The sequence below is a fragment of the Photinus pyralis genome, unplaced genomic scaffold (genome assembly GCF_008802855.1).
Source record: "Photinus pyralis isolate 1611_PpyrPB1 unplaced genomic scaffold, Ppyr1.3 Ppyr1.4_LG5, whole genome shotgun sequence".
NCBI lineage: Eukaryota > Metazoa > Arthropoda > Insecta > Coleoptera > Lampyridae > Photinus > Photinus pyralis.
In genome coordinates, this window is record NW_022170596.1 from 10,598,274 (window position 1) to 10,622,482 (window position 24,209).

General features: G+C 37.1%; 2 protein-coding genes across 3 annotated transcripts; both read right to left on the bottom strand.

The window, feature by feature from the left end:
- Positions 1-4,108: 4,108 nt before the first annotated feature.
- Positions 4,109-5,018, bottom strand: LOC116171085 (larval cuticle protein LCP-22-like). The gene is made up of 3 exons (XM_031487753.1): positions 4,960-5,018; positions 4,538-4,770; positions 4,109-4,449 (listed from the first exon to the last, which is right to left on the bottom strand). The coding sequence occupies exons 1-3, from the start codon at positions 4,969-4,971 to the stop codon at positions 4,197-4,199; spliced, it is 498 nt and encodes a 165-aa protein (XP_031343613.1). The 5' UTR covers positions 4,972-5,018; the 3' UTR covers positions 4,109-4,196.
- Positions 5,019-8,973: 3,955 nt separating this feature from the next.
- LOC116171089 (cuticle protein CP14.6-like) lies at positions 8,974-21,408 on the bottom strand. Of its 2 annotated transcripts, none has more exons than XM_031487758.1 (3): positions 21,275-21,408; positions 9,387-9,559; positions 8,974-9,340 (listed from the first exon to the last, which is right to left on the bottom strand). In XM_031487758.1, the coding sequence occupies exons 1-3, from the start codon at positions 21,278-21,280 to the stop codon at positions 9,121-9,123; spliced, it is 399 nt and encodes a 132-aa protein (XP_031343618.1). In that variant the 5' UTR covers positions 21,281-21,408; the 3' UTR covers positions 8,974-9,120. The 2 variants fall into 2 exon arrangements, with proteins under 2 accessions (XP_031343618.1, XP_031343617.1); XM_031487757.1 differs by lacking the exon at positions 21,275-21,408 and adding an exon at positions 9,610-9,861.
- Positions 21,409-24,209: the final 2,801 nt, after the last annotated feature.

A 24,209-nucleotide genomic window follows, 5' to 3' on the forward strand; every position in this document is an offset into this window, starting at 1 on the left:
AAACCTTACTTTCCTGTAGATGGGTCCACTTTTTATCCAATTTAATTTTTTTTCAATTTTTCAGACCTGTTAAAGTTCTTCGTTACTACTTAACTGATCAAATAAAATCTAAATTTCCAACATTCTTAAAGGATTCGGTTTATGCCTATACAAGAAAATGGTTACTTTCACACTAATGGCGCTATCCACTGGTCGTCGATCTCGAAATCCTGATTATTTGAATAGGTTGCTCCAAATGATTGAGAAAGGCCGTCGATACAAAATCCTAGGTCTCGTATAATAAAAGGCTACTTGGATTGGCGGTTTAAGTTACAATCAATCAAATTTAGGGGATCCGACAACAAATGTCAATGTCATAGGTATAAAAATATTGTTTACGCGAATAATTATAATATAAATTTGTTTATAACAAGCTCATTCACCTTGAATAATAAAAAATGATAACAAAATTTAATTGCACGCTTCTAATTTTACGCCGTTGTCCGTATTTTTTGCAAAATCATCTATTTTACATTTCAACTTTGGTTATAGCATTTTAATTTTGTGCGTTTAAAGCTTCCGCTATTGATGAGACAATTTATCGTAATAGTTTCTAAGTCGTAAATGATCCTCTGAAAAAATTCACCCCATTTTCACAAAATAAAATCAAACTGAGAGATACTTGCCCTGACTTTGGTCCTATATCAATCGCTGACGGTTCATTCACAACAACCCTCTTTCCGTTACTTTACTTTTTTGAGTGATAATAAGTAATAATAAACGAAACAACATCTGTAAATCTTCGGATTCGGCATTTCGAGAAATGCCATCTGCACACTGCGCTTCGTTTTGAATCGCCTTCTCTAGCTCGGAGAGCGCATTAAGTATTGCTGCTGTCTAGATATTACCACTGGGACATACACTATTACATCCGTAAACCAAATAGCAAATTTGGCTGTTATGGATTACGTTTTTTTTTTAATTATAGCGGCCACGTGACCAGTAATTAACCTGTCGGGCTAGCAAGCTAGTGACCAAACCGTGTGGCCCAATCAGGCAACGCTATTTCTGAGTCATGGTTGCGTTGAGCCGGTCCACTGCTGTCGTAGCGCCAATTTTGCGGTACTATTGAACGCGCACCTGTCGTTTGGCGGCCGCCATTTTTTCTCAGCGAGAATACTTTCCGCTTTGGCACTGGAAACGGCTGTGTAAGCGCTGATTACGGCTGAAGCAACAACCACAGAGAGAATCAATCTAGCTACCTTTGATTCAAAGCTTAGCTACGTTTGTTTTTGACATGCAGGGTGAAAACGAGAAGTTTGACTTTTTTGGGATTGAATCATATCTTACTTACCTACTATACCCATGCAACACAGAAAAAAAGTTAAAAACTGCCTAGCTATTTTAGACTTTTTTGCGTAGAATCCAGTAGTGTGGTAAAAAAAATGTTGGGCCGCCGTTTCTGAAATTTCACCAAAAGTTGGTATTTTTAAATGCCACACCCTGTATATCGATTGGATTAATCTTATTTTTTACTTTTACTGTTTTTAAATAGTAGGCCATGGATTCATGGACATTCTGTTTTGTTTATTCTATCTATGGAAACTAAAGCAGCTGATACCAATAAATAAGCTGACGATTTGATAAATATGATATAAATGTACAGTGCGTTTGAGATAATAGGGTCATCTCAATATCTCTACTTTGGCGAGATGCGAAAAATTTGTTAAATATAATTTTATATGCGACATTATGACCTATCTGATCGCATATTCAAACTTCGTTTAACCGGAAATCGATGCAACTGTTGTTTTTCAAATGTAATGCCTTATGCCTGTTGTTTTTATATTTAAAAAGCGCTATGAATTTGCTGTACGACAACATAAAATATGCATATGATTGATATACGAAAAATAGAGAATGTTCAATATTTAAAAAATTTTGAAAATATGAAATCATGCTAGATTTCATAAATTTTCTGAATACTAAATCGTAAATGAAAATTGATTGCTTTTTTCAAATATCGTAAAAAAACATAGGCACTGCGTTTCAAAAGTTGCATCGATTTCCGGTTAAACCGGAAGTGATGGTGGAAGTGAATATGCGATCAGATAGATCGTAATGTCACATATAAAATTATATTTGACACATTTTTCGTATCTTGCCGAATGAAACAGATATTGAGGTACCTAACCATATTATCTTAAACGCACTGTATATAATATAGTATATATAATTATTTAAATAAATATAGGTTGTGAATGTTGTGATTTATTTATGTAATCAAGAAAAAGAATGTAAAAAATTGACGTTGTGATATAGGAGGGTGCTGTATTTAAAAAATACCAACTTTGGGTCAAATGTCAGAAACGGTGGTAAAAAAATTTTTGCCTACGCCACTGGATTCTGCATTTTTACTTTTTTTATCTTCCATGGGTGGTAAGATAATTATGATAATATCCCAAAAAGTCAAACTTTCCGTTTTCACCCTGTATTTCAGAAACAAACGTAGCTAGATTGATTCTGTTTGTGCTATTAATACAACAATTTCACAAAAAAGTGGCAGAGCATCCCGTATGAAGTAGGTACTCCTTCCAAAAACCCGAAAAGTTGGCCCAACTGCAAACAGGACCATTTTGGTATAGGAGTGGCACTGTATACAAAGACAACAAAGATTACACACCAATTGTTTAAAAGTTAAACTTTAATATTTATTACACAAATCTATGGGGAAGGTCTAGGAATTTTGTTGTTTTACCCTGTCCCCCTCATTTTGAGATATCTCTATCAACACTATGGATAATAATTATGAAAGATTCATAAAGTTACCTGAACGTACTTATAGGCATAATATTGGTATTATACTATGTTACAGGCAATGCATATCGAGGGGTCTGCAGTAACCATCCAGGCTACCTTTGCTGCGTCCTCTCGCAAAAGTCCTCCGTTGCAAAGTAGAATCCAGAAATACAAAGATGATTCGGAACGAAGGAGCAAAACTTACCCCTGAAGCAGATGTAAATGCAAATGAAAGGCCTAGAACTTCTACTACACTTAGCCTTAGCAAAGGTGGAGTCAACTTTCCTATTTTAAATGTTCATCATATTAGCAAAGAATATTATTAGTTCCTCTTTGATATTAGCAGAATTACCATTTATGTTAGTAAATTACCAATGAATTTTTTTAAACATTCTTGGGGATTGGAAACAATCTTTGTACGATACACATGAATAAAAACCATTATCCAATAAACTGTTTTTCGTACTTCCGGGACTAAAGTAACAACTTCACTCCATTATGACAAGTACTGAAGTGTCACTTTTTATCCCGCCGCGCCGGGATTAAATTTAGACGAAAATCCCGGAAGGATGAAATTACTAACAAGGCAATTTCAGTAGGTTGTTCCACATTTTGTATGCGGCACTACCTACTTCTTAAACGCATCGTACTGCTGCTCATATAGTTTTTTTGGATTCCGGTGGTATCAATTCTTTACCTACTTTGGCCGCTTTTTATCAATATCAAATACACCTTTGTCACCCACCACCAAAATTATAACACTAGCAATGACAGTTTCCAAATTATTTTTGTTACCATGGCATAGGGATTGTCATACCAACGCAACGTTCCTATGGTAACTTGTTAAGCAGCGATTTTTTGAAAAAACGCGTTCTCTAACTCCATACATATTTAAGTGTTTCGGTTTCGGAAGTACGAAAAATATCGTATATACCTTGCGACTGAAGTAGTGGTCTTAATCCCTCAGGTAAATTATGGCCCTCCCTTCGGTCGGGCCATAAACTTTACCTTCGGGATTAAAAGTACTACTTCAGTCCCGCGGTATATAATATACTATTCTCGTAGATAATGGTTGTTTTTATTACTTATACCAAAGAGTAACTAATTATTAAGTATTCTTTGCTTATACCATATTTAATTATCCGTTACCAATGGTAAATTGGTAACTGCAAGTAGCGACATAAAAATTGCACTTCAGACATGTACGTGCATCGAATATCATATTTCCATGAAGTTTAAGGAAAAAACATGTTTCTAATGACGAAAAACGATGGGACGAAATTTTGAAAAATTACGATACTCATGATGTATTTTAAAGTAGCAATGCAAAAGAAGCTTTATTATTTATACATGCAAAAGGGTGATACTATACCTACATACAGTATACTATTTTTTACAATAATTACAATGCACGTCCGTTAATATCCTCTATTTGTTACAGATTTGTAATACCCTTGGGGTGCTCGTCCAGCATAAATTTGTCTATTGTCATCAGTTGTCTTTACATGCGGTTGAAATCCGTTTTCATCAGCCGTGTAAGTGACAAAGACGGGGATTCCCTCAGGAGATGTGTATTGATACGAACCCCGCACGGATTTTACTGCATCGTTTTTACCCATGGCCTCAACTTTAGCAACTTCTTCGGCACTTATTCCATTCGCAGTCGAATAACTAAAAATAATCGAAATTTACGGCAAAGACAGCGCCTAATCCTTACAACCTTGCTAACTGTAAAGTATAACTTGCTGACTATACTCACCTCCATTGGTAATTACCGCCAATGTCTCCGTCGTTATCCTGATGCAAAATTTCAATGTTTCTTCCAGTGAAGTCGTTCCTGTAAGGATAATAGTCCAGATCTCGATTTAATTGTGGTAAAAATGGAGCGGTATTTTGAAGGGCCGGTGAGAACTTTTGCTGGCGTTCGTTTCCCCCATTGTAAAGATGCGAGACGTCCGCGACGACAATCACTACGAAGGTAAACCAGATCACCTGAAATTTACAAAAAGGCGTTGAGAGTGATCTTTGAACTAATGGCTAACCACTATAATTTACTTAAACGTATCCTCTAAATTATTACAAATCGTGCTTGTGTTTAATTGGCGTAACGAGACTAATGATAGTACAGTACAGAAAATGTAACGTGATAGGGAATTAAACACCCACTATAACATTACTTACCAATCTATGCATGGTGGCAGATACTAAGAGTTCTATGCCTGATGGTCAAAACTATTCAGTATTTATATCAATTTCGCTTATTTTTTAGCATGCCTTCCCCCACAGTAATGCATGTCTAGGTACGTGGTAGTAATTAATACTTCAAGCAATATAATATACTGGTAAATCACAAAAGCATATAGGTACTAGGTTAATGCAGTCGATAGAATCCGATCAAGTAGTGAGTGATAGCTATTAGCCATTAGGTATCTTTTTATTATCAGAAGGAGTTCTTGAATTTACATTAGACCATCCTGCTACAATTGCGGACTAGGCACTTTCATAGAACGAAGTTGTATGAGAATCAAAATAGTCGAAACACTCAAAACTAAAATTATGGAGATCTTCGAACATCATAGAACTTATCCAACATTGTTTATGTATTAAAATGAAACATGATAAGCCGGTCCTAAACAGCCCAGTTGTACTTGAACATTGCGTATTGTGATTACCAGCTTGAAAATACATTTAGAATTACATATTTGCAAACATGGGTTGTGTTCTCGCCTAAAAAAAGCAACCACTAAACGTTACAGGTTTCCATGTGAAGTAGAAGGTAAATAGAACCTACATTTTCATGCAAATCAGTGATACATGTAATCATTCCAAGACACTAAATGGACATTTTGAGGATATTTTTAGGGCCGAACATGTTTAATACAAAGCTTACAAGATGGATCCCAATTTAAATTAATGTAATTTGAAGTTTCTTAAAATCTTCTTAAGATGATTTCAATCGATTACATACTTGAATCCCAATTATAAAATTATTTTCGAATAGGAGTAAATTTCACCCAGAAAAAAACAAAAAACAGCCCCAGGTCCAAGCTCAACNAATTCCACAACTTAAACCCACTATATATTTGGTTTTCCCCCTAGCTATGATTATGCTAATTTTGCATTACTATGCCATCTACAGGTTCTTTACCTCATTAAAAAATAATTTCCCATATATTACTATTGTAATAAGCATTCTGAGGAGTTGGATATTCAATGGTTGTACCTACAGTTACACACATGCGAAAATTGTTTTGGGATTCCTATTATAGAAGGCAAGATCATTTTCGAAAAGTCTGTTTGTCTTTTAGAGTACAAAAATGTCCCTTGGCTCCTATGTGGCTCAGCGGTAGAGCGTTGCGCTACACAGCCGGGGGTCGGGTGTTCGAACATGGGCTGATGTAAAAATTGTTCATCCGATGACAGAGAATTCCTTAGATCAGCTTCGAGCATTCTGCCGGCTACTCCGAATTAGATTTTCCTGCAGTTTTCCTAATTCGCAAGGTAAATACTGGAGTAGTATAGAACAACTTAGGACTTTTTGTAGGGGCACTTCTAAAAAGCATTATGCGGGTCACTCTGTAATTGCTCGGTCCCGAAGGTGCAATGGGGTCGAAATGTGAAAGAGACGAGTACGGGCCGATCTAAAAAGAGGGATCGATACAAAATAGGAGTTCTCGGATTTCCTGGTATCAACGACGTTCCGGGATTATACCGTACTCTTGGTGCACCCGCAATGCCTGGTGTGAATGGGTTTAACGGAACCAAAATAAGTTGATATTGGTCTAATTATTTGGTGCCAGGGTAGTTTAGGTATACAATCAGGGGAACCAGGTCCTAGAGGGTATCCTGAGAGTTTTGGAATCAAGGGAATGAAAGGTGAAGCGGCGCACTGTAAAATAAATTTGAAGGGTCAAAAGGAAATCGGAAACCCAGGAATAGTAGGAGAAGTAATACCATGTGTACCCAAAAGTTTCCAGAATGACGCTGCTTCGCGCTCAATTTTCGTAGTACGCGATTCTGTCGCTAGTGATTTGCTCGGCCACGCCTTCTGATGTGGAAGCGCTTTTTTCTGCACACGAGCGGTTTTTCCGCTCGCAAGATATTTTTTCCGATCGCGAGCTCTTTTTCCGTTCCCGAGCACTTTTTCCGCTCCTGAGCGTTTTTTTCACTCGTGAGCGCTTTTAACCGCCTTCAAGCGGTGAAGGATTAGGCGCCGCTAGCGAACGTTTTTTCCGCTCCCATTTTTGAGAAAATTAGAGCGCTCGTCGCTCGAGCGGTGTTTTAGAACGCTCGACCCAGCTCTGCATAAGATCCAAAAGGGTAGCATGGGAAGTAGCAGATGCAGGTGCATCTGACCCTCACGTAAGTTCATAGATAAAAACAATCTAGAATCGAGATGGATATCCTGGAATTCCGGGTCCTGTAGATAAAAAAGGGGATCGCGGAGTTGGTGGTACTCTTCATCTAGTGGTCCTAAATAGAAGAGGGGCTCGATGGCCAACCTGGAGGTTGGAACGTGACAAGTAGACCTGGACCAAGGTGCGTTAGGCGAAAAGTGACCAAAAGAGAGTCTGGTGCAGTTGGTTTGCCAGGAGGCGAAAGTCGAAGTAGCTTCCCGAGTTCCCAAGGGCACTGGCAGCAGTCTTTCTATAATTGTAGGTTACATTTATATACTAGGTTAAAACTGATCTTCGCATCATTTATAAAATCGTCAGGGACAAAAGGGATCCGATGGACTTCCTGGTAGATCGAAAGGTAGGTACAAAAAGGAGAACAAAGTTATTCAGGGTTGAGGGGGATACCGCGCGATTTTTGTAAGGAATTCCAAGAGAACCTCTCTTGCCTAGAAGGCCTGGTGAAAAGGGAGCTGCCAGCAGGTAGACCTGGAAATCCTGGAATACTTGCACTGCGAAAAAGGAGACATTGGGGGAAAATGTGAAAACCAGGAGCCAAAGGGGAGAAAGGAGATAAAAGATTTGATAGATTACTAGAAACTCCTAGAACTCCCTGAAGAAAGAGGGTATCCAGACGCAGTGGAAGCCAATTGTCTACGTGACTTTCCGGGCATATCCGCCTTCAAAGACCTATTGAACCTGTTGAGCCGGTGGGTCCATCCAGATAAAACCAGACTGTCTCTAATAATCTGATTGACTAGTAAACTAGACAAACACTCACTGATAGCTTCAAATAAACTTCATTTTTTTCCTTTTACACTTAATCTTGATAACACGTGAACTGGTTCTGTTTAATTTGATAATTAAATTTATGGCTTCTCGAATGGTGGAATACTTTTAACGATAAGAAAACCTTGTAGAAAGTTCTCGCTGTGCAATAAACTGCTTGGTCGACACGCACATTTGAACTATTAATTGTTCTGAATACGGATGCAACGCCCAAAACTTCTCGCAAACCCGATTAAATATTTAATGACATCGTTGTTTAAATCAAAAAACTTTTTTTAATAAACGAACTTCACTATCTAAAAGAAAAATGCCGTCTTAAGATCTAACAGGCTGACTGTCAAACACCTTACACCTTAAAAAATTTCCGTCTTTACGATTTCGTAAACAAAGAGCCAATAAAAAGCAAATTTGATTGGCGCCAGCTCCGAAATAAACTGCAGCCCTGTTGGTTTCTTATCGGCGACTCCATGTACTGATCTTGAAGCTAATTTAAATGTCTGCTTCCGGGATAATAAATGTTCTTATCACAAGGGCCAGATAAACCTTTTAATACCACGCGCAAATACGACCAGATGTCCTCGTAATTTCACATTTACAATTAGATAAACAAATCAAAATAAACAAACCTGATCAATTAAAACGAAATTCAAACATTTAATAATTCTTGTACAAAACAGCGTTGAACTTTGAATGTTGAAATTTAAATAACATGAACGAACTTAGTGTTTAGCAGCAATCAAATCTACACACAGGGTGACCCATTATATGTTTATCGTATTGTGGCATTCCCGAGGTACAGAAATTCTGAGATCGCATCAACAGCATCTCGAAACATAACTCATCATAGTATCATTTACGGGGGCGGCGGCTTGTGTAATTTTTCTCTCATTTTCTAAGGAAGTATAACCGCACAGCCTTGCCAGGATTGGTTATCCGTATACAACCGTCATTGCATTTATGTATAAAGTCATAAAAACCGACTTTCGACATTTTGTGAAGGTATAAAGTCTTGGCCAAGTGAAGTAATATATTATCTATTTTATTATACATTATAAGTACAAAATATAATATTGGCTAAGAGAAACTCCTTTTAAAATGTGACATATTAAGCGTGCGTTAAGCCGAGTCGTTAGCTACAGAATTCACTTCCTTTAGACGATTAGGGTTGCTGAACTTGTCCAGGGAATCTGTAACCTCCCTGCTGAATCGAAACCTGTGGTCTGAAACCGTTGCTATCAGCATAATAACGTACACTAACAGGGATCCCTTCTGGGGAGATGTAAGAGAATGAACCCGTGACCTGCTTATCGGCAAGCTCTGGCCCTAAGGGAATTATGTTACCCGATTCTTCCGCCGTAATGCCATTCGCAGCCTCAAAACTGTTAGGACTTTATTGGTGCTATCGTTTTAATCATCAATACTCACCCCCAATTGTAACTTTGCCCAGGTTCGGCATTTGAATGTTGCCTCAGAATTGGTATTACTGGTCCGTAAGGGTTTGGATAATATGGCGAAGATTGTCTTAAACTTGGAAACCCTGCTGGTGGTGATTCGGGGTTTTGAGCGAACACCATCGCAACAAAGAGGGACAGGAAACACTGTAAAATTTAATTATTGTTATAATCGCACTTTGTAAGGTGACACTCACTAATTTATACATTATCCAAATGGTGTGATTGACTAAGTTAATGTAAGTGCAGTACGAGATGCTCGATATTTATATTAATCCAAACGAGAAAATTTGCTATGCAATTCTCCCCACAATAACCCGCCGGTGAGCTAATGACAGATTAATAAGATTAAATGAAATATGATTTTCGTATATCAGCTGAAGAAGGTCAATTGCTGTAGCATCACGGTTTTATGAAAATGTAGCGTATAATTTAAAGTTGAGTTTTATTGTCCAAAAAGTTCCTGCACACTTCACACCTTAGAACATATTGAGCATGAGTCCTTTATGATTACATAAAGTGATGGCATTTGGTAGAAGATGAGCAAGTAATATTCAATGCAAAGCGAGGCGCAGTGTATTAATATTACAATAATTTATACGAATTTGAGTTATTTATTACCCTCATAAAGGTCGTAGTCTTTATATATTAATTTATAATGTTCTCAATTAAATTTTTATGGCAATAATTGGTTTTTTACTGCAGTTTGGGATAATTGTCAATAATCACAGGAAGGGTAATTAATTAATTTGGTTGTTTAACGCCACGTCCTTCGGATCCAGTGGACTCGACCACACACGCCTCACTGAAAAGAGCTTTTTTTCGTTTGGGGAAGGTTTTGGAAGTTTCTTCATTAGGAATGTAGTTTATTCACAACAATGCATCATGATTTAATTCCAAATACTATAATAATAATAATTAATAATAATATGTATTTAATTTAATCTTTTAGGTACCTACATGGATAAGATAGATACTTTTTTAATTTGTGCTTGAAGACAGAGAATGTTATAGCGTTTTTATTTCAAGTGGAAGTTTGTTTAATATTTTTACTCCAAGGATATAGACATTGGTTTTGTTTATGTTTATTCTGCCGAAAGGTATAATATATTGTTCACATATTCTAGTTTGATGATGATGAATGTTGCTATTTTTGACAAGATTTAGGTATTTTATTTTGGTAAATGAACTTCAAAATTTCAAACATGTAGACGCAGGCGAAAAGTAATATAGACAGACGATGGAACAGTTGTCTACAAGATTGTGTTCTGTGGGCACCAGTCATACACCTTATTATTCGTTTTTGAATTACAAAAACCTGAAAAGCGGCATGTGAAGAACCCCAAAAGCAGATTCCATATCTGAACCTGGATTCCACACATGCGTGGTAAAAGAGTTGTAATTGCTTCAGATCAAGATAGCTACTTAAGTATCGCATTTGATAACAAAGACGGTGTAAGTGTGACACTACATTTTGGCAATGAGGTTTCCAGCTTAGGGCTTCATCTAGTGTTAGGTATACCTAAGAATTTCACAGCATCGGATTTATTTACTTGATTGCCATCAATGCAAATATTAATAGAAGGAATATTTGTATTGTGGCGATTATGGAATTGAAGAAATTTTGTTTCAATTTCGTTTAAATAAAGGAAGTTTTCACTGAACCAATTACTGATATTCCGCATGGTATGATTACATTTATTTGCGATACGATTTCTATCTCTGTCTGATACAATTATAGATGTATCATCATCAGCATATAGGGTGATGACAGCGTTTTCCTGTGCATATTGTATACGATCATTTGTGTATAGAATGAACAAAATTGGAGCCAGAACTGTTCCCTGTGGAGTGCATACATTAAGTGTCACAGTATTTGAATTAATGAAGTTATTGGTACCTTCCGAAGTGAAGTAATCTATTATGGTTTAATCAAACGCCGTGGATATGTCACAGAACACTCCAATTGATGCTTCTTTTTTTTCAATTGACTTCAGTATTTTATCTAAGAAAAATTGGACGGCGTCTGCTGTAGATGTATTTGGTCTGAATCCAAACTGATTTCGACTAAGTACATTACATTTTTTAAGAAACTTTCTAATCTATCTAAATGGCAATATTCTAGAATTGTTGAGAAAACTGATGTTATGGCAATTGGTCTATAGTTACTTGCATCTTCTGCACTACCGCTTTTAAAAACCGGAATTACTTTTGCTAGTTTTAAGGCAACTGGAAACTCTCCAGTCGCGAATGACAAGTTTACAATATGAGTTACAGGTTTCGCAATTACTTTAGAAACAAATTTAATAAGGGAGCATGGGAGTTGATCAGGCCCTGCTGATCTTTTGTTTTTTATTTTTTTGTTTATAAGCGTTATCATTTCTGGTTCACAAAAGGGTGTTAGATACAAAGATTTTGGATTATAGTTTAGTTTAATTGCTTTGTTTGTATGTTTGGTAATTTTTGCAATTGTCTCATTAGGAATGTTTTTAAAGTGGTTATGGAAAGATTCTGTGACATCGTGGGGGTTGTCAATGTACACTGAACCATTTTTCAATTTCAAGTTTCTATTTTGGGAGTCGTGTTTGCTTTTTATAAATGACCAGGCGCTTTTTACGATATGTTATCTGAGTTAAGAATGGTGTTTTGGACATACGCCCTGCGAACATGTTTAATTAGGGTCATATGCTTCCTTTTCATTTCTATATATTGGGGCTTTAGCTCGGGATATTTACTTTGTAACATGTAGAATGACTTCAAGTTTGCACTAGACGTCCTCACGTCCCCATTAACCCACCCTTTAGGAAAGTTTGCGTTATTGTTTTTATATAGATAAGGAAGAAAAATATTGTTGAAGTGGTGAGACACTATCTTACCAAATATATTAAAAGCGGTCTCTACATCCGATCCTCTTAACACTGGATCCCAATCTTCTATTTCCAATTGACTATAGAGTTCTCTACGGCGATTTTCATTATAACTTCTAATCCGAATTTTTTCGCTTTGATTTGGAGCATCTATATTTGATTTTATGAGAACGCGGTACTGTGATCAGAAATGCAGTTTTGTAAAACATTAACTTTAAATTTACCTAAACTAACACTTGTGAAGGCATGGCCTAAAAGTTTACCTTTCCTAGTAGGTGCGGTTATGATACTTTTCATAGATCCGTAGCTGACTTATTTTACTAAAAAGGCCGTTATCTCTAGCGGGATCAACATTTATATCCCCCAGCAAAATGAAGTGAACAGTTGGTGTAAATAGAGAGTCTAGTACAGCTTGCAAAATTTGTCAAAATCCCCGCATGGTGAGCGATAACATGTAAGAATTACTACCTTAAGATAATTATGTTTCCTTTTTGTGTTCCAGGCTGTGCCACAGATTTCAAAGGTTTTTTCTGCACAATAATTTTCGAGATTTACCGCCGTGACATCTAGATTTTTACGGATTTTACTATTTAACACTTTTAAAGGAACTACGAAGTAAATATCAGAATTTTTATCATCATTTATTCTCGCATATTACACAAGCGTCTTTTGATTAAATTATTTTTAATCGTTTGCATCTGCAGGAGATGAATTTCAGGAGTGCTTGCGGAGTAGGACCTGTAGTTGTTGTCACTGGAGTGACTCCAGAGCCTGGTCCAGAGTAACTGTAATGGCATGTGTCATTTTCGACAGCTAGTATCCAAAGTCTTCATCGTTTGTTGTCAGTTTGGCCTAGCGGTTTAAGATTCGGGCTCTAACCTCAAAAGTTGTGAGTTCGAATCCCACAACTTGCCAGTTTTTAGTGGTACAGAACATCTCCTGACTACCATGCTTCGGAGGGCATGTATGTAAAGCTGGCGGTCCCGGCAGTCATACCACGACTGTCGTTAAGTCACACAGGCGGCTGTTGATGCGACCTGAAAACGTCTGTACCTAGGGAGTACCACCCATACGATACGATACGATCGTTTGTGTCATTTTTACCACTCGCACTCCCTTTTTTTACGGAAATACATGTATTGTCGATCTGTCGGTACGCCTGTACTCTAATTTCCGGCTAAACGGCTGAACCGATTGGAACCAAATTTAGTAAACTAGGCATATAGCAGCATCGCGCATGCGCAGAAGTGCGCGTGACAATCCGCAGATGGCATATCCGTCGTAATTTTGGATTTCTGGAGATGCGTTGGGCTGAATGAAATGAATTATATTGGTGGATCAGATTCCCGTGGTTGGTGGGCGTAGAAAAAAAAATCATTAGTCGGTTCAATCGATGGTAAAAAATTCAGTTTTAAGCTACCGGAATATTGAGTCTGATAGCACTCGCATCGAAGTGAAAGTAAGAAAAATAATTCAGTTTAATCCGGAGAGAATATTTCACGTTAAAGGTCGTACCGCGAGAAGTCAAGTTAATTATCCTATAAAGTACATGGGGTAGTTTTTCGGGTTGTAAAAAGACAAATATTACTGACCAAGATTTGTTGCGGTAAAGCATACGCGACCAAAGCGATTTCCATGCGAGGAACAAATTACGTGTAAATATACTTATTTATGAACTGTACAAGTGAAACGTTACGGTTTTGTGATTTTTCATGTTAAAGAAAAAATTGCGAAAGAGGAAATTAGTCGTGAATTATGAACTGTGCAAGTTCTGAAATATGAGGATCTAGGAAAGTGGACTAAAACTAGACTGGATAACCTAATTCAGTCGGTGACCTGTCGTTATTTGTGCGCAGACAACACATTTAAATAACATGTTGTTTACCGGAGGATTACGTAGTTTTGTGCAATCGCGTCAAATTCAAAAAAGACCCAGCCACACTCCTTTACATAGTCCAGGATTTTACATCGATTTTTTCGCGTCAATCTTTTGGAATCATACCAGCTGAACAGTCCGTGCTTGAGTTGCATGTTACAGGAATTTTTCGCTACTGTTACTGTAAAAAAAAGTAATCATATTTGTTGTATTTTGTGTTCCAATCAGTACCGTGTTCTTTTACGTTTGAAAATCAGACCAACAAGATTTGATAGCGTGGACTTATACCTGTCCATTCGTGAAAAAAATATTTTGCTAAGTTGTCAGACAACAGTGATATGGCTAATTTACTGAACCTCTGAAACCGTGAAAAAATATCAAATAACATCGAAACCATGTTAGTTAGTATTAGCATCATATTGACAAAGTTATACTGATTTTTTAACACCTCATGTACAGCACTTTCGCGCCCTCTCGAGAGTAAAACTTTTTAACACAAACAGGGGTAAATACTACAGACACGCTATGAGTAACCAAAATGGAATCGAGCCATTCCCCAGGTATTACAACACATACATCAGACAAAACTAAGAGATATTAAATGTGCTTCGCCAGACAGTAGGATTACCCAGGCCCAGGTGGGGTGCCTGTAGACGTGGACTAGAGTTGTTGGGTTTCGGAACGAGTGAAAATGTTCGTGTTTGGTTCACCAAGGCCCGTGTAAAGTTGAATAACTCGATCCCCTCTAAACAAGCACACCCTCTTGATTACTCACAGCCCAAGTAAACAAATATAATGAAAGACAATGAAACAATTGGACCAATGCCAAAGAGGTTCGAGAGGGACTAGAAAGCACAATACACAAGTATCGGGACACATGCAAATATGTACAATACCGATACAGCCCTACCGACATACATGAAACATAATTGCCAACACCAACAAAGGGTACACATCATACAAGAGGTTGATACAGAAGTAAGTGACCCAGTAAGCACATTAGTGAAGGGTTACAATCTGCATGTAAGTACCTGATACAAAAAGCAAAAGAACACAGCAATGATTAAGGTATAACAAAATATTTCAAGATAAGCCGTACTTTACACTTAAGCCGGTTACAGGAAAAGACCATGAACACATTCTACATTGTATTTATTAACTTCCCCAAGCGACGCTAAAACGTTATCTCTTAACACCCCTAAAAACTACCCGAAAACCGCCCATTCCCTGCATTTCACGCATTTCTAGGAAAACTATGGATTGCAGGTGTCGAAAATGGCAAACACATGTCGTCTTCCGAGAAATTCCATCCATCTCATCTTCGCTCTCTTTCCCTTTTCTGTAATCCCACCAGATTTCGGTTGGCAGCTTTTGTAACCAACACGATGTATAGGGTGTTTCGTATTGACAATCATATTCACAGGATGTTGCTAAGGTTGGGGTATCCCAGGGTGCAACGTCATTCACCTAGGCTTCACACAATTCAATAAGATTGGGTACATAATCTTTTATTAGGAGAAACTATATCCCAATTTATTAAAGTGCGATATGGCGTCTCTAACCTTTTTGTCAAATATTGTCCTGTCTTTCAGATCGTAATCTAATGACAACTCTTTTGATTGTGACTCATAATTTGTTGCATCTGAAAGTTCTTGTATTGTGGTTGAATATACATAAATTAATATAATAGCCGCAAAAAGCCCCAACACTCCAAACGTTTTTAGTTCGCTTTCTAGGACTGTTAACGGTAGCATCTTTTCTGGGTCACTTCCAAGCTCTTTTAAAAAACCACAAAAGCAGTGGTAGTACTCCACAAGCAGCTCATCAAAACGTTCTATGGTTGATTTTTCTCCAGCCGAAAATATGAGCGCTATTAGATCAGATGCTGGTGAGCACACACGCGCATGCTGCCAGTCCAACACGACTGCATCGCAAGGAACAGTTGAGCTATTCTAAAATTTAAAGTTCCAGTACCTGAATAAACATATCTTACTTACCTCGTATTTAAATAAAAAGTTAGAAACACCGCAATCAATGTGGCAAATTACTGGATTCCGGGACCGTGTTTTCATTAATTTCGTTAGTATCGATTTCATATTGTCATTGAAACGGGAAAATTTGTCGTAAAATAAGTTATCTCTTTCTGGATCAAGCGCTTGCAATGCAGCATTCACTCTACTTTTAATATCATTAATAATTTTCCCGTGATTCAAATCACAAAAGAAATGATTACGAAGGTGCCTTTCAAAGACTTCAAATAGCTGAGGTTTTTCATCGCGTATCGCGCAAGATAGCGCATGAATTTTCGCGTACAACTTCACCATTAGCAATACGTGATCGTAATCCAACGATAGGTGCCGTTGTTGATGCTGATATCCTAGCAACTTCACGTTTTGCATTATTAGCATTTCCTCGCGATCCTCACTTAGGGATCCGTATAACTGTGGAAATGGTTGGAAAAAGTTTTTCTTCTTTTGAATTCGTGTAAACTCTGGAAACACTGTTGTGTATACGTAGGCTTGCCAGATTTGTCCAAGGAGAAACCGGGACAAAAGAAGGGACCCTCCCCCGGAAAAAAAATGTTGAAAATTACATGCCCAGAAATCACATATTAATATTATTGATATTATAAGCTATTTTGGCAATTAAAAACTAGCAGAAAGTTGTAGGTAAATGAAGGCTGTATGTATGACTGAGGAAATTAAACATTTTTATTCTTATTTATACGTTTTAATAAGTGACAAAGCATACAGAGTTTCAAAGATAGAAGATACAGTTCTTTTACGTATATTTTTCTTTGGCTTGAATCATTTTTAGCACTTCTTTTTTGTTTTTAATCTTATTATAAAACTCTGACGGAAACAATACTAGTCACGGCATAGCTGCATGCGAGTCTATATGCGACTTTAGTGGAGGGAGAGTCGAGCTTCTGCTCTGTTACTATAGCATGGACGTTAATACGTAAATTCATCTAATCAAAGTTTAATATTTTCCGGGACGTGTAGTAAACCGGCCGGGACACCGGGATCTTAAGCGTAAACCGGGACTGTCCCGGTCAAACCGGGACGTCTGGCAAGCCTATGTATACGTATATCTCGACGTTGTACATGTTCTTCACTGGCGCATAGAGACGAAATAAATCACTTCGAGGTACACATTTGATAACGCAGTTCCATACCGATTTGATAATCTTCGTCTCATCTTCTACTTCAGCGTTAATTATGATCCCAGCAAAGTTCTCGCCCTCCTTTACACCTGCTGAAAACCTTATAGAGTACTTGTCAATACCAATTGATTTTAAAACACTCTCAAAAACTTCCATTTGCTTTTTTGTAAGCCATTCTTTTGTAGACATGATGTTACCTGAAACGTGTGTCGCAGTGTGGCTATCGCACTACGTCACTTTGGACTATTTAAATGCACTACAGCTTGTGTCTCTGAGACATGTTCTGGGTGTAGTGGGAAATATTGATTAGATATTGTTAATCTATGTCCTACATTGTGAAATGCAATCTTATCATTTATTGCAACACAAGTTACAGAATGGATAATTGATTATTTATTATTAGTTAATAATAAAGTTGCCAACTCATAAAAGGAACTTAAAGTGACAAGTTTGTTGAGACATCGTCCAGGAGAGAAGTGAAAGAAGTACCTTGCGATTTACACTAGAGTTCAGTATGCTTTTATGGAAGGTAGCTTTGCCAAATGTGTTGTGGTTTCACAAAAGCCCGGGTTGGAGAAACCTATTAGCATAACAATGACAGGGACTAATAATAAATCAAATATTACGCTATGATTTATACATACTGAACTTTAAGTGTGAATCGCACTATAGGTATTGATTGGAACGAAAAGATAACCTGGGGGCTGCATAAATTGTTCATCACTGAAATACCTATTAAATGGAAGTGAGGAGAATCTGAAGAAAGTAATGGATTTCCTAAAAAATATCAATTTATTTAAAACGCTATAAATAAGAAGTAACTATTAACACGAATAAATTAGGCGTAACACCATTGTTGTCGTTGCCTTTTCCTAAAAAAAAAGAAACATTTTTGAAGGAGTCCGGTAGAGCGTTGTAGTGTTTCGCTATGTAGTAGGAGAAGCATTTTTCAAATGAGCTATATTTATGTAAAGGAGTAGTTAGAAGTTCTTTATTCCGAATGTTAATATTATGCACGTCCGTACGGTATCTCACTTTATTATATAAGTACTGAGGCGATTGTTCGATGTGAGAAACACAAAAAGTGTAGCAACCAACGGTTAGCCATATTAAGCCAATTCAGCTCTTTAAGTTTGAGGGAAATGTTTTGAATCTTTTTTAAAGTTTTCTGAATCGCCAAATTCGTTTTATTATTATTATTATCTTTGGTTATATAGTTTTCAAAAGATAATTTAGTATACTGTCTGTTTAGACTAAAATACTCAGGGCGTTTCATTTAAAAAAATGTGGTTAGGTCCGATGGTTTTTTTACTTAATAGATTGTGCATCAATCATTTGTAATAAATACATTTCCGATCACTTAATAAACAAAGAAATTATAGGTTTTTATCTAAAAATCGAAAAATGCTGCTTTTTCCCATAAGTCAAAAAGAAAAGACTTACCTTTAACAGTTACCACGTACTACCGACTAAATTTGGCCACGCTATGCAGAGAAAATTATTTATACACAAACGTGAAATTGTCCAATTTTAATAGTGAACATAATTTTGAATACCAAGCACTTTTCTTTATATTTGATTATTTATGAGCATGCTTATGCATATTAAACAATTTTTAAGAGCGAGCAAAGTAGGTTCCAAGCGCGGACTTTGACCCCCTCTTGCTGCGGCCCTAACTGGGCACATATCAGAGGCAACAGTTTTCAAAATTGTACAGGAAGTTCGGGGTGTGCATGAGATGGATTATTGGGTTCCCCGCATTTTGGGTACTTTTAAAGATATTGATATTTCTTCTAACATTTTCACTGGCAATGAAACCTAGTCGTATTTATGTAATACTTATGCACGTTTTACTTTCAAACACAGCATCTCAAAAAATAATTCGTGGGGAGGGAGGCCTTTTAGACAGCGAAATTTAATGACTGTCTGGCACACCTTCAAGGTATAGGCTACCTACTGCAAAAAATTCCAGGACTCTAGGACCGTTCTCCTAGAGGTACTACGAAACGCAGAAGTGGGTCCGGACGGACGGACAGACGGACAAAACGCAAACAATAGCACATTTTTTTTTATTGTTAAAAAATGCGCTAAAAATTACCATTTTTCCAGGTTTGGTGGGTTTCCTTTATTTTCCTTAGAGACCTTGCAATCGAAATTTAACCGTTGGTAGATAGGTAAACTTCGAGAACTTTAAATATCCGCACCCCAGGGTAATAGGTACTATGCGATCAAAAATAAGTTGCTGTCGAGTCACCTTTGGAACTTTTTTTACATGGGATTTAACTTGAACCTCCAAAGGCGACTCGACAGCAACTCATTTTTGATCGCCAGTTATTTATTAGACAGGGTGGCCCACTGAAAACAGTCAATGCCAATTTTGCCCACTTAACGACAGTTTTGCCAGAAACGCTCGAACACATCAATTTTAGTTTTGGGGGACACCTAAATTAAGTAACACTACTTACATAACTTTAACCCTGAGAAGGGCGTGAATTGCACCCCAAAAATGTTAAATGGGAACGGGGTAGTAAATGTTAGATAGGTCGAAAGGAATGTTCATTATTTTTTCAGAACTGTTTTTATTTTTCAAATCCGATCAGTAGTTCCAGAGAAAACTCGATTTAAATGGATTTGCACAGCCGTTTTAAATGGTTATTAAGTAGGCGTTGAAGTTGAAATAATTGAGAGCTTGTGTCAGAAAAGAACATCTTACATAAGTATAATAAGTGCACAAGCAAGAAAGTGAATTTCAGACCCTTCTCAGGGTTAAAGTTATGTAAGTAGCTTTGAATATATTGTATTTTATAATCAAAGGTAAGTAGTATTACTTAATTTAGGTGGCCCCCAAAACTAAAATTGACGTGTTCGAGCGTTTCTGGCAAAACTGTCGTTAAATGGGCAAAATTGGCATTGACTGTTTTCAGTGGGCCACCCTGTACAAGACGATAAAGGGATATTTTAACCATAGAGTGAATTAACTTACACGAGATGGTTACTTTCATTTTGTCGTCGTGTATACAAAATACAAAATATACAATATATCCAAAACTTTATTTTGTAGCAGAAGTCATTTGAATCATTGTAAAGCTTCTGACAATTCTGAATTTAATTTAGAGACATCAAAAATAGCAAGCTTAGGTTCTGCCGTCGCGATCGTTGCTATAGAAACAGAATTGTCATATGTTCTGGACGTCATTTTATATCGTGCATTTGAAATAAGAATGACAGATGTCATTAGAATGCACACTCATTTGTTTCACTTTATCTACCTGTAATATTCCCAAAGGACCACGATTACATCCAGTTATCATCCATTAAACTCAAAATAATTGAACGAACATATTAATACCTTAATCTATCGGGTTCTCTACGTCGCCTTTGTGGTCGTTCAGGTACAATTTCCTCATTTGAAATTTCCACTTCCGAAAAAGTAGTTTCTGGAGAAAGAACTGCAACCTCGGTTGCGTCCTGGTTTTCCAATTTTGTTCACTAAACCCCATATTAAATTTTTGAAGGAAGCCCTACGAACGAACGAAAACAACGGTGGTCCGCCTCTCTCTATTACATTTAATATCAAGGCATGAGTGTCACCGTTAAAATTTACGTTAACAATAATTTTACCTAATGGAACAATCTTTTGTCCCGTATAACTTACAAAATTGATATCTGTTTCTAACAGATTATGACGTGAAAAATATTTTAGGTAAGTATTCTTAGATATGACAGACGTTGATACGCCCGAATCCAATTCAAACTCAAATTCTTTGTTGTCAATTACTACCTTCACAAGAATAGGTGACGTATGTTTACTTTTCAAAGAAAACATTTGAAATTCACCTTTTTTGGTGTCCGTCACTTCATCTAAATCTAAATAATTAACTTTACTTCTATGTTTACAGATATTACTTAAATGACCAATTTTCGAACAAGTATTGCATTGATAATGCCTATACCTGCATGTTTCTGACGAGTGATTCTTTTTACCACAGCGAGGGCAGGATGTCTTCCGATTCTGCTTGTTCTGGATTCCCTCGCTGGCCCCTATCGATGTTGACGGAAATTCCCGTGACGTGGACCTCCGTTGCAGATGGTTGGTCTGGCCTCGACGTCGCTGGAGTCGATTCAGGTCGGCCGGCTCCACCTTAACTCGCTGATCCAGATCCACTAATCCGAAGCTCATCTGCGCTGACTCCGCCGCCATTGCCGTTTTCAATGCTTCCTGGAACGTTATCGTTTCCTCTTCCAAGAACAGCTTGTACACGGGCAGCCTATTCTTGTAATGACTCACTTGACTTTTTCGACGCCGAATAAAATTTATACCGTTCCACAAAAACTGCTTTTGTCGACACATAATAACTATCTAAGTGTTTTATTATATTATCGTACGACACATTTTGCGGCACTTCGGGTACGCACAAGTTACTTAGCAGTTTGAACGCCTCTTGCGATAAGGAGTTTAAAATTATTGCTCGTTTCCTCAAGGTCTCTTCAATTTTATTTGCAATGAAGTATTGCTCAATTCTAGCTTTATAAATGTCCCATTCATGTATGCTAGGATTGAATTCTAACAACATCCCGTAATTACGATCGGCCATTTTCACTTGCACCTCGCGGATTTCAGTCCCGTTTTACACGTTTGCACTTAGCTCATTACTACCCTCGTCGCCACTGTAATATTCCCAAAGGATCACGATTACATCCAGTTATGATCCATTAAACTCAAAATAATTGAACGAACTCGTCTGTACCTTTTTATTGCCATCAACCGACTGCGCGCGTTCTTGTGCGCGACCTTTACGCCATCTCATGTTACATTGTACATATACAAGTAAATTAACTTAAACACTACACTACCCTTACGGTTAAAGTGATCACTTTATCTATCCTTACGGTTAAAGAACGGCTTAGCCTACTCAATCAAACCTATTAAAATGTCATTTTAACATACGCTATAAAATAAAGGTAATTACCTAATACTAAAAATTCTCTACACAACCACATTCTTGTAATTTTCATAGTATTGCCTTATCAATCCATAACTTACATGATAGTAAAAAGTGTAGGATTTTGTGTGTTGTATACTTGCACCCTAATGTAACGAAGCATTCAGTTTTCATACTGGAATTTATGAAGACACCGTATACATAAATGACCGCTACCATCTTTAATGCCCACACGGTATATATGGACGAATAATTGGGCGCTTCGTTACTAACAAAATATAATTGTTCCCGTAGAGATATGTAAATTATTGTAGCATGCAACAGTACTCGGTATGGGGAAGCAAAAGAAAAATTAGCATTTTAGAATTTAAGCTCCGTTAAATAATTATTAGATGATTTTGGTCGAGCATTAGAGCTGCAAGGTCGCGCAGTTTATTTCATTATCGCAGTCCCTTTACGATTGACCAGAAATTCTAGGTAACAGTGGGTATTACTGGGCTAACGAATTTGGAAATTTTAATCCGGCAAGTTAAGTAAGTGTACTGAACAGCAGCTAATCAAATGAGTTGCGATAAATCGCATCCTAACCAGTCGGGAGTGGTTTCATTAGAAACGCGCTTTTTTGCCTTTGGTGTAGCACCGAATAGTAAGTACACTTTTTCGCGATGTTTACTGTACGTTTTGCGATTTTTGTTTTAAGTAACCTTATTTAAGTGTCAGGCATCGACAATGGAGAATACCTAGGAGAATACTCATTGTTCAAATTTTCCACCAAGCTTTTAACAACAGCATTTTCTGCTGCACAGGTGAATGATTCGTGATGTAATACCTATTTCTCATGTAAATTTTTCGATTGAGTTTCTTGTGAGGGTGGCCGTAAAGGCTGTATACGGGGCTAGTACGGAACGCTCCTACGCAATATCTAATTCCCATTAGATCTATCATTTGACAAACTGATCAATTCAACAATAAAATCAGTGGTAAACATCTGCCCATTAAACATTAAGGCTGATAGTTTAAAACGAAATGGAACTGTGGGCGTAGTAAACGATACCAATACGGTAATACGGTAGCAATAAAATGAAATTTATTTAAATAAAGAAATTACGAAAATGTTTCTTGAAGGTAAAATCTTAGAACAGTGCGAAATTTAGGTGAAGGAGAAAGTTGGTGTTACACCGTCTTACATTAAATCTCCTTTTTCGTCGACCTCTCGATAACAGCATAAATTACACCTTAATTACGGGTGTAGTAATCAAGCTCATTAATGGTTATAAACCATTATACGTTAGCAACCATTAATCGTTAGCAACAACTTATACATAACAACCATTTTATTAAAGGGAAATGACATTTATATAACAATTCACTTTCGGCAACAGCTGAGAACTTCCATCCACCTAACCATTTTCATCTCGGTTTTAATGTAGTGAGATCAGCAGCCAGTATGGTCGCCAACGATCTCAGCAAATCACATCCTGATGTGTAGCTTCTCGGATAAGGTATTGTTAAGGTACCTATTCAGTTACTTATTTACCTTCAACATTGAGTACGTCGACCACAGGGATGAACATTTCCATATCTTTCACTGTTAATACACGTACTTTAGTACAGTTGCAAAAGAATTAATTACATTCTAATTTCACATACCTTTTCAAGGTAAAATGTCAACATGACATTTTCGGAAATATATCCTTTCAAATTCATTGTATTCCATCAATTGCCGAACTGATCGAAACCGTTCCAATAAGTTTCTTTTGATTTGAGCGGATATACTGTTAAAATGGCTTCCGCAGCAGAGCAAGCAACGTAATCTTTCACTGAGATTACGAGGACTGACGGTACAGCATAAAACAACACATTACTATAGCAACGACAATTAATAGCTGTAATTTAGTGAAAAATCGTCGGAGCTCATAATTTTGTTTGTAATTTCTTGTAGTTG

Bases quoted from the DNA above. Each gene is read 5' to 3' on its own strand.
- LOC116171089 (XM_031487757.1), bottom strand. The intron at 9,341-9,386 runs GTGAGTATTGAT...AAGTCCTAACAG, and splicing joins GGGCAAAGTTACAATTGGGG to TTTTGAGGCTGCGAATGGCA.
- LOC116171085 (XM_031487753.1), bottom strand. The intron at 4,450-4,537 runs GTGAGTATAGTC...GATTATTTTTAG, and splicing joins GGCGGTAATTACCAATGGAG to TTATTCGACTGCGAATGGAA.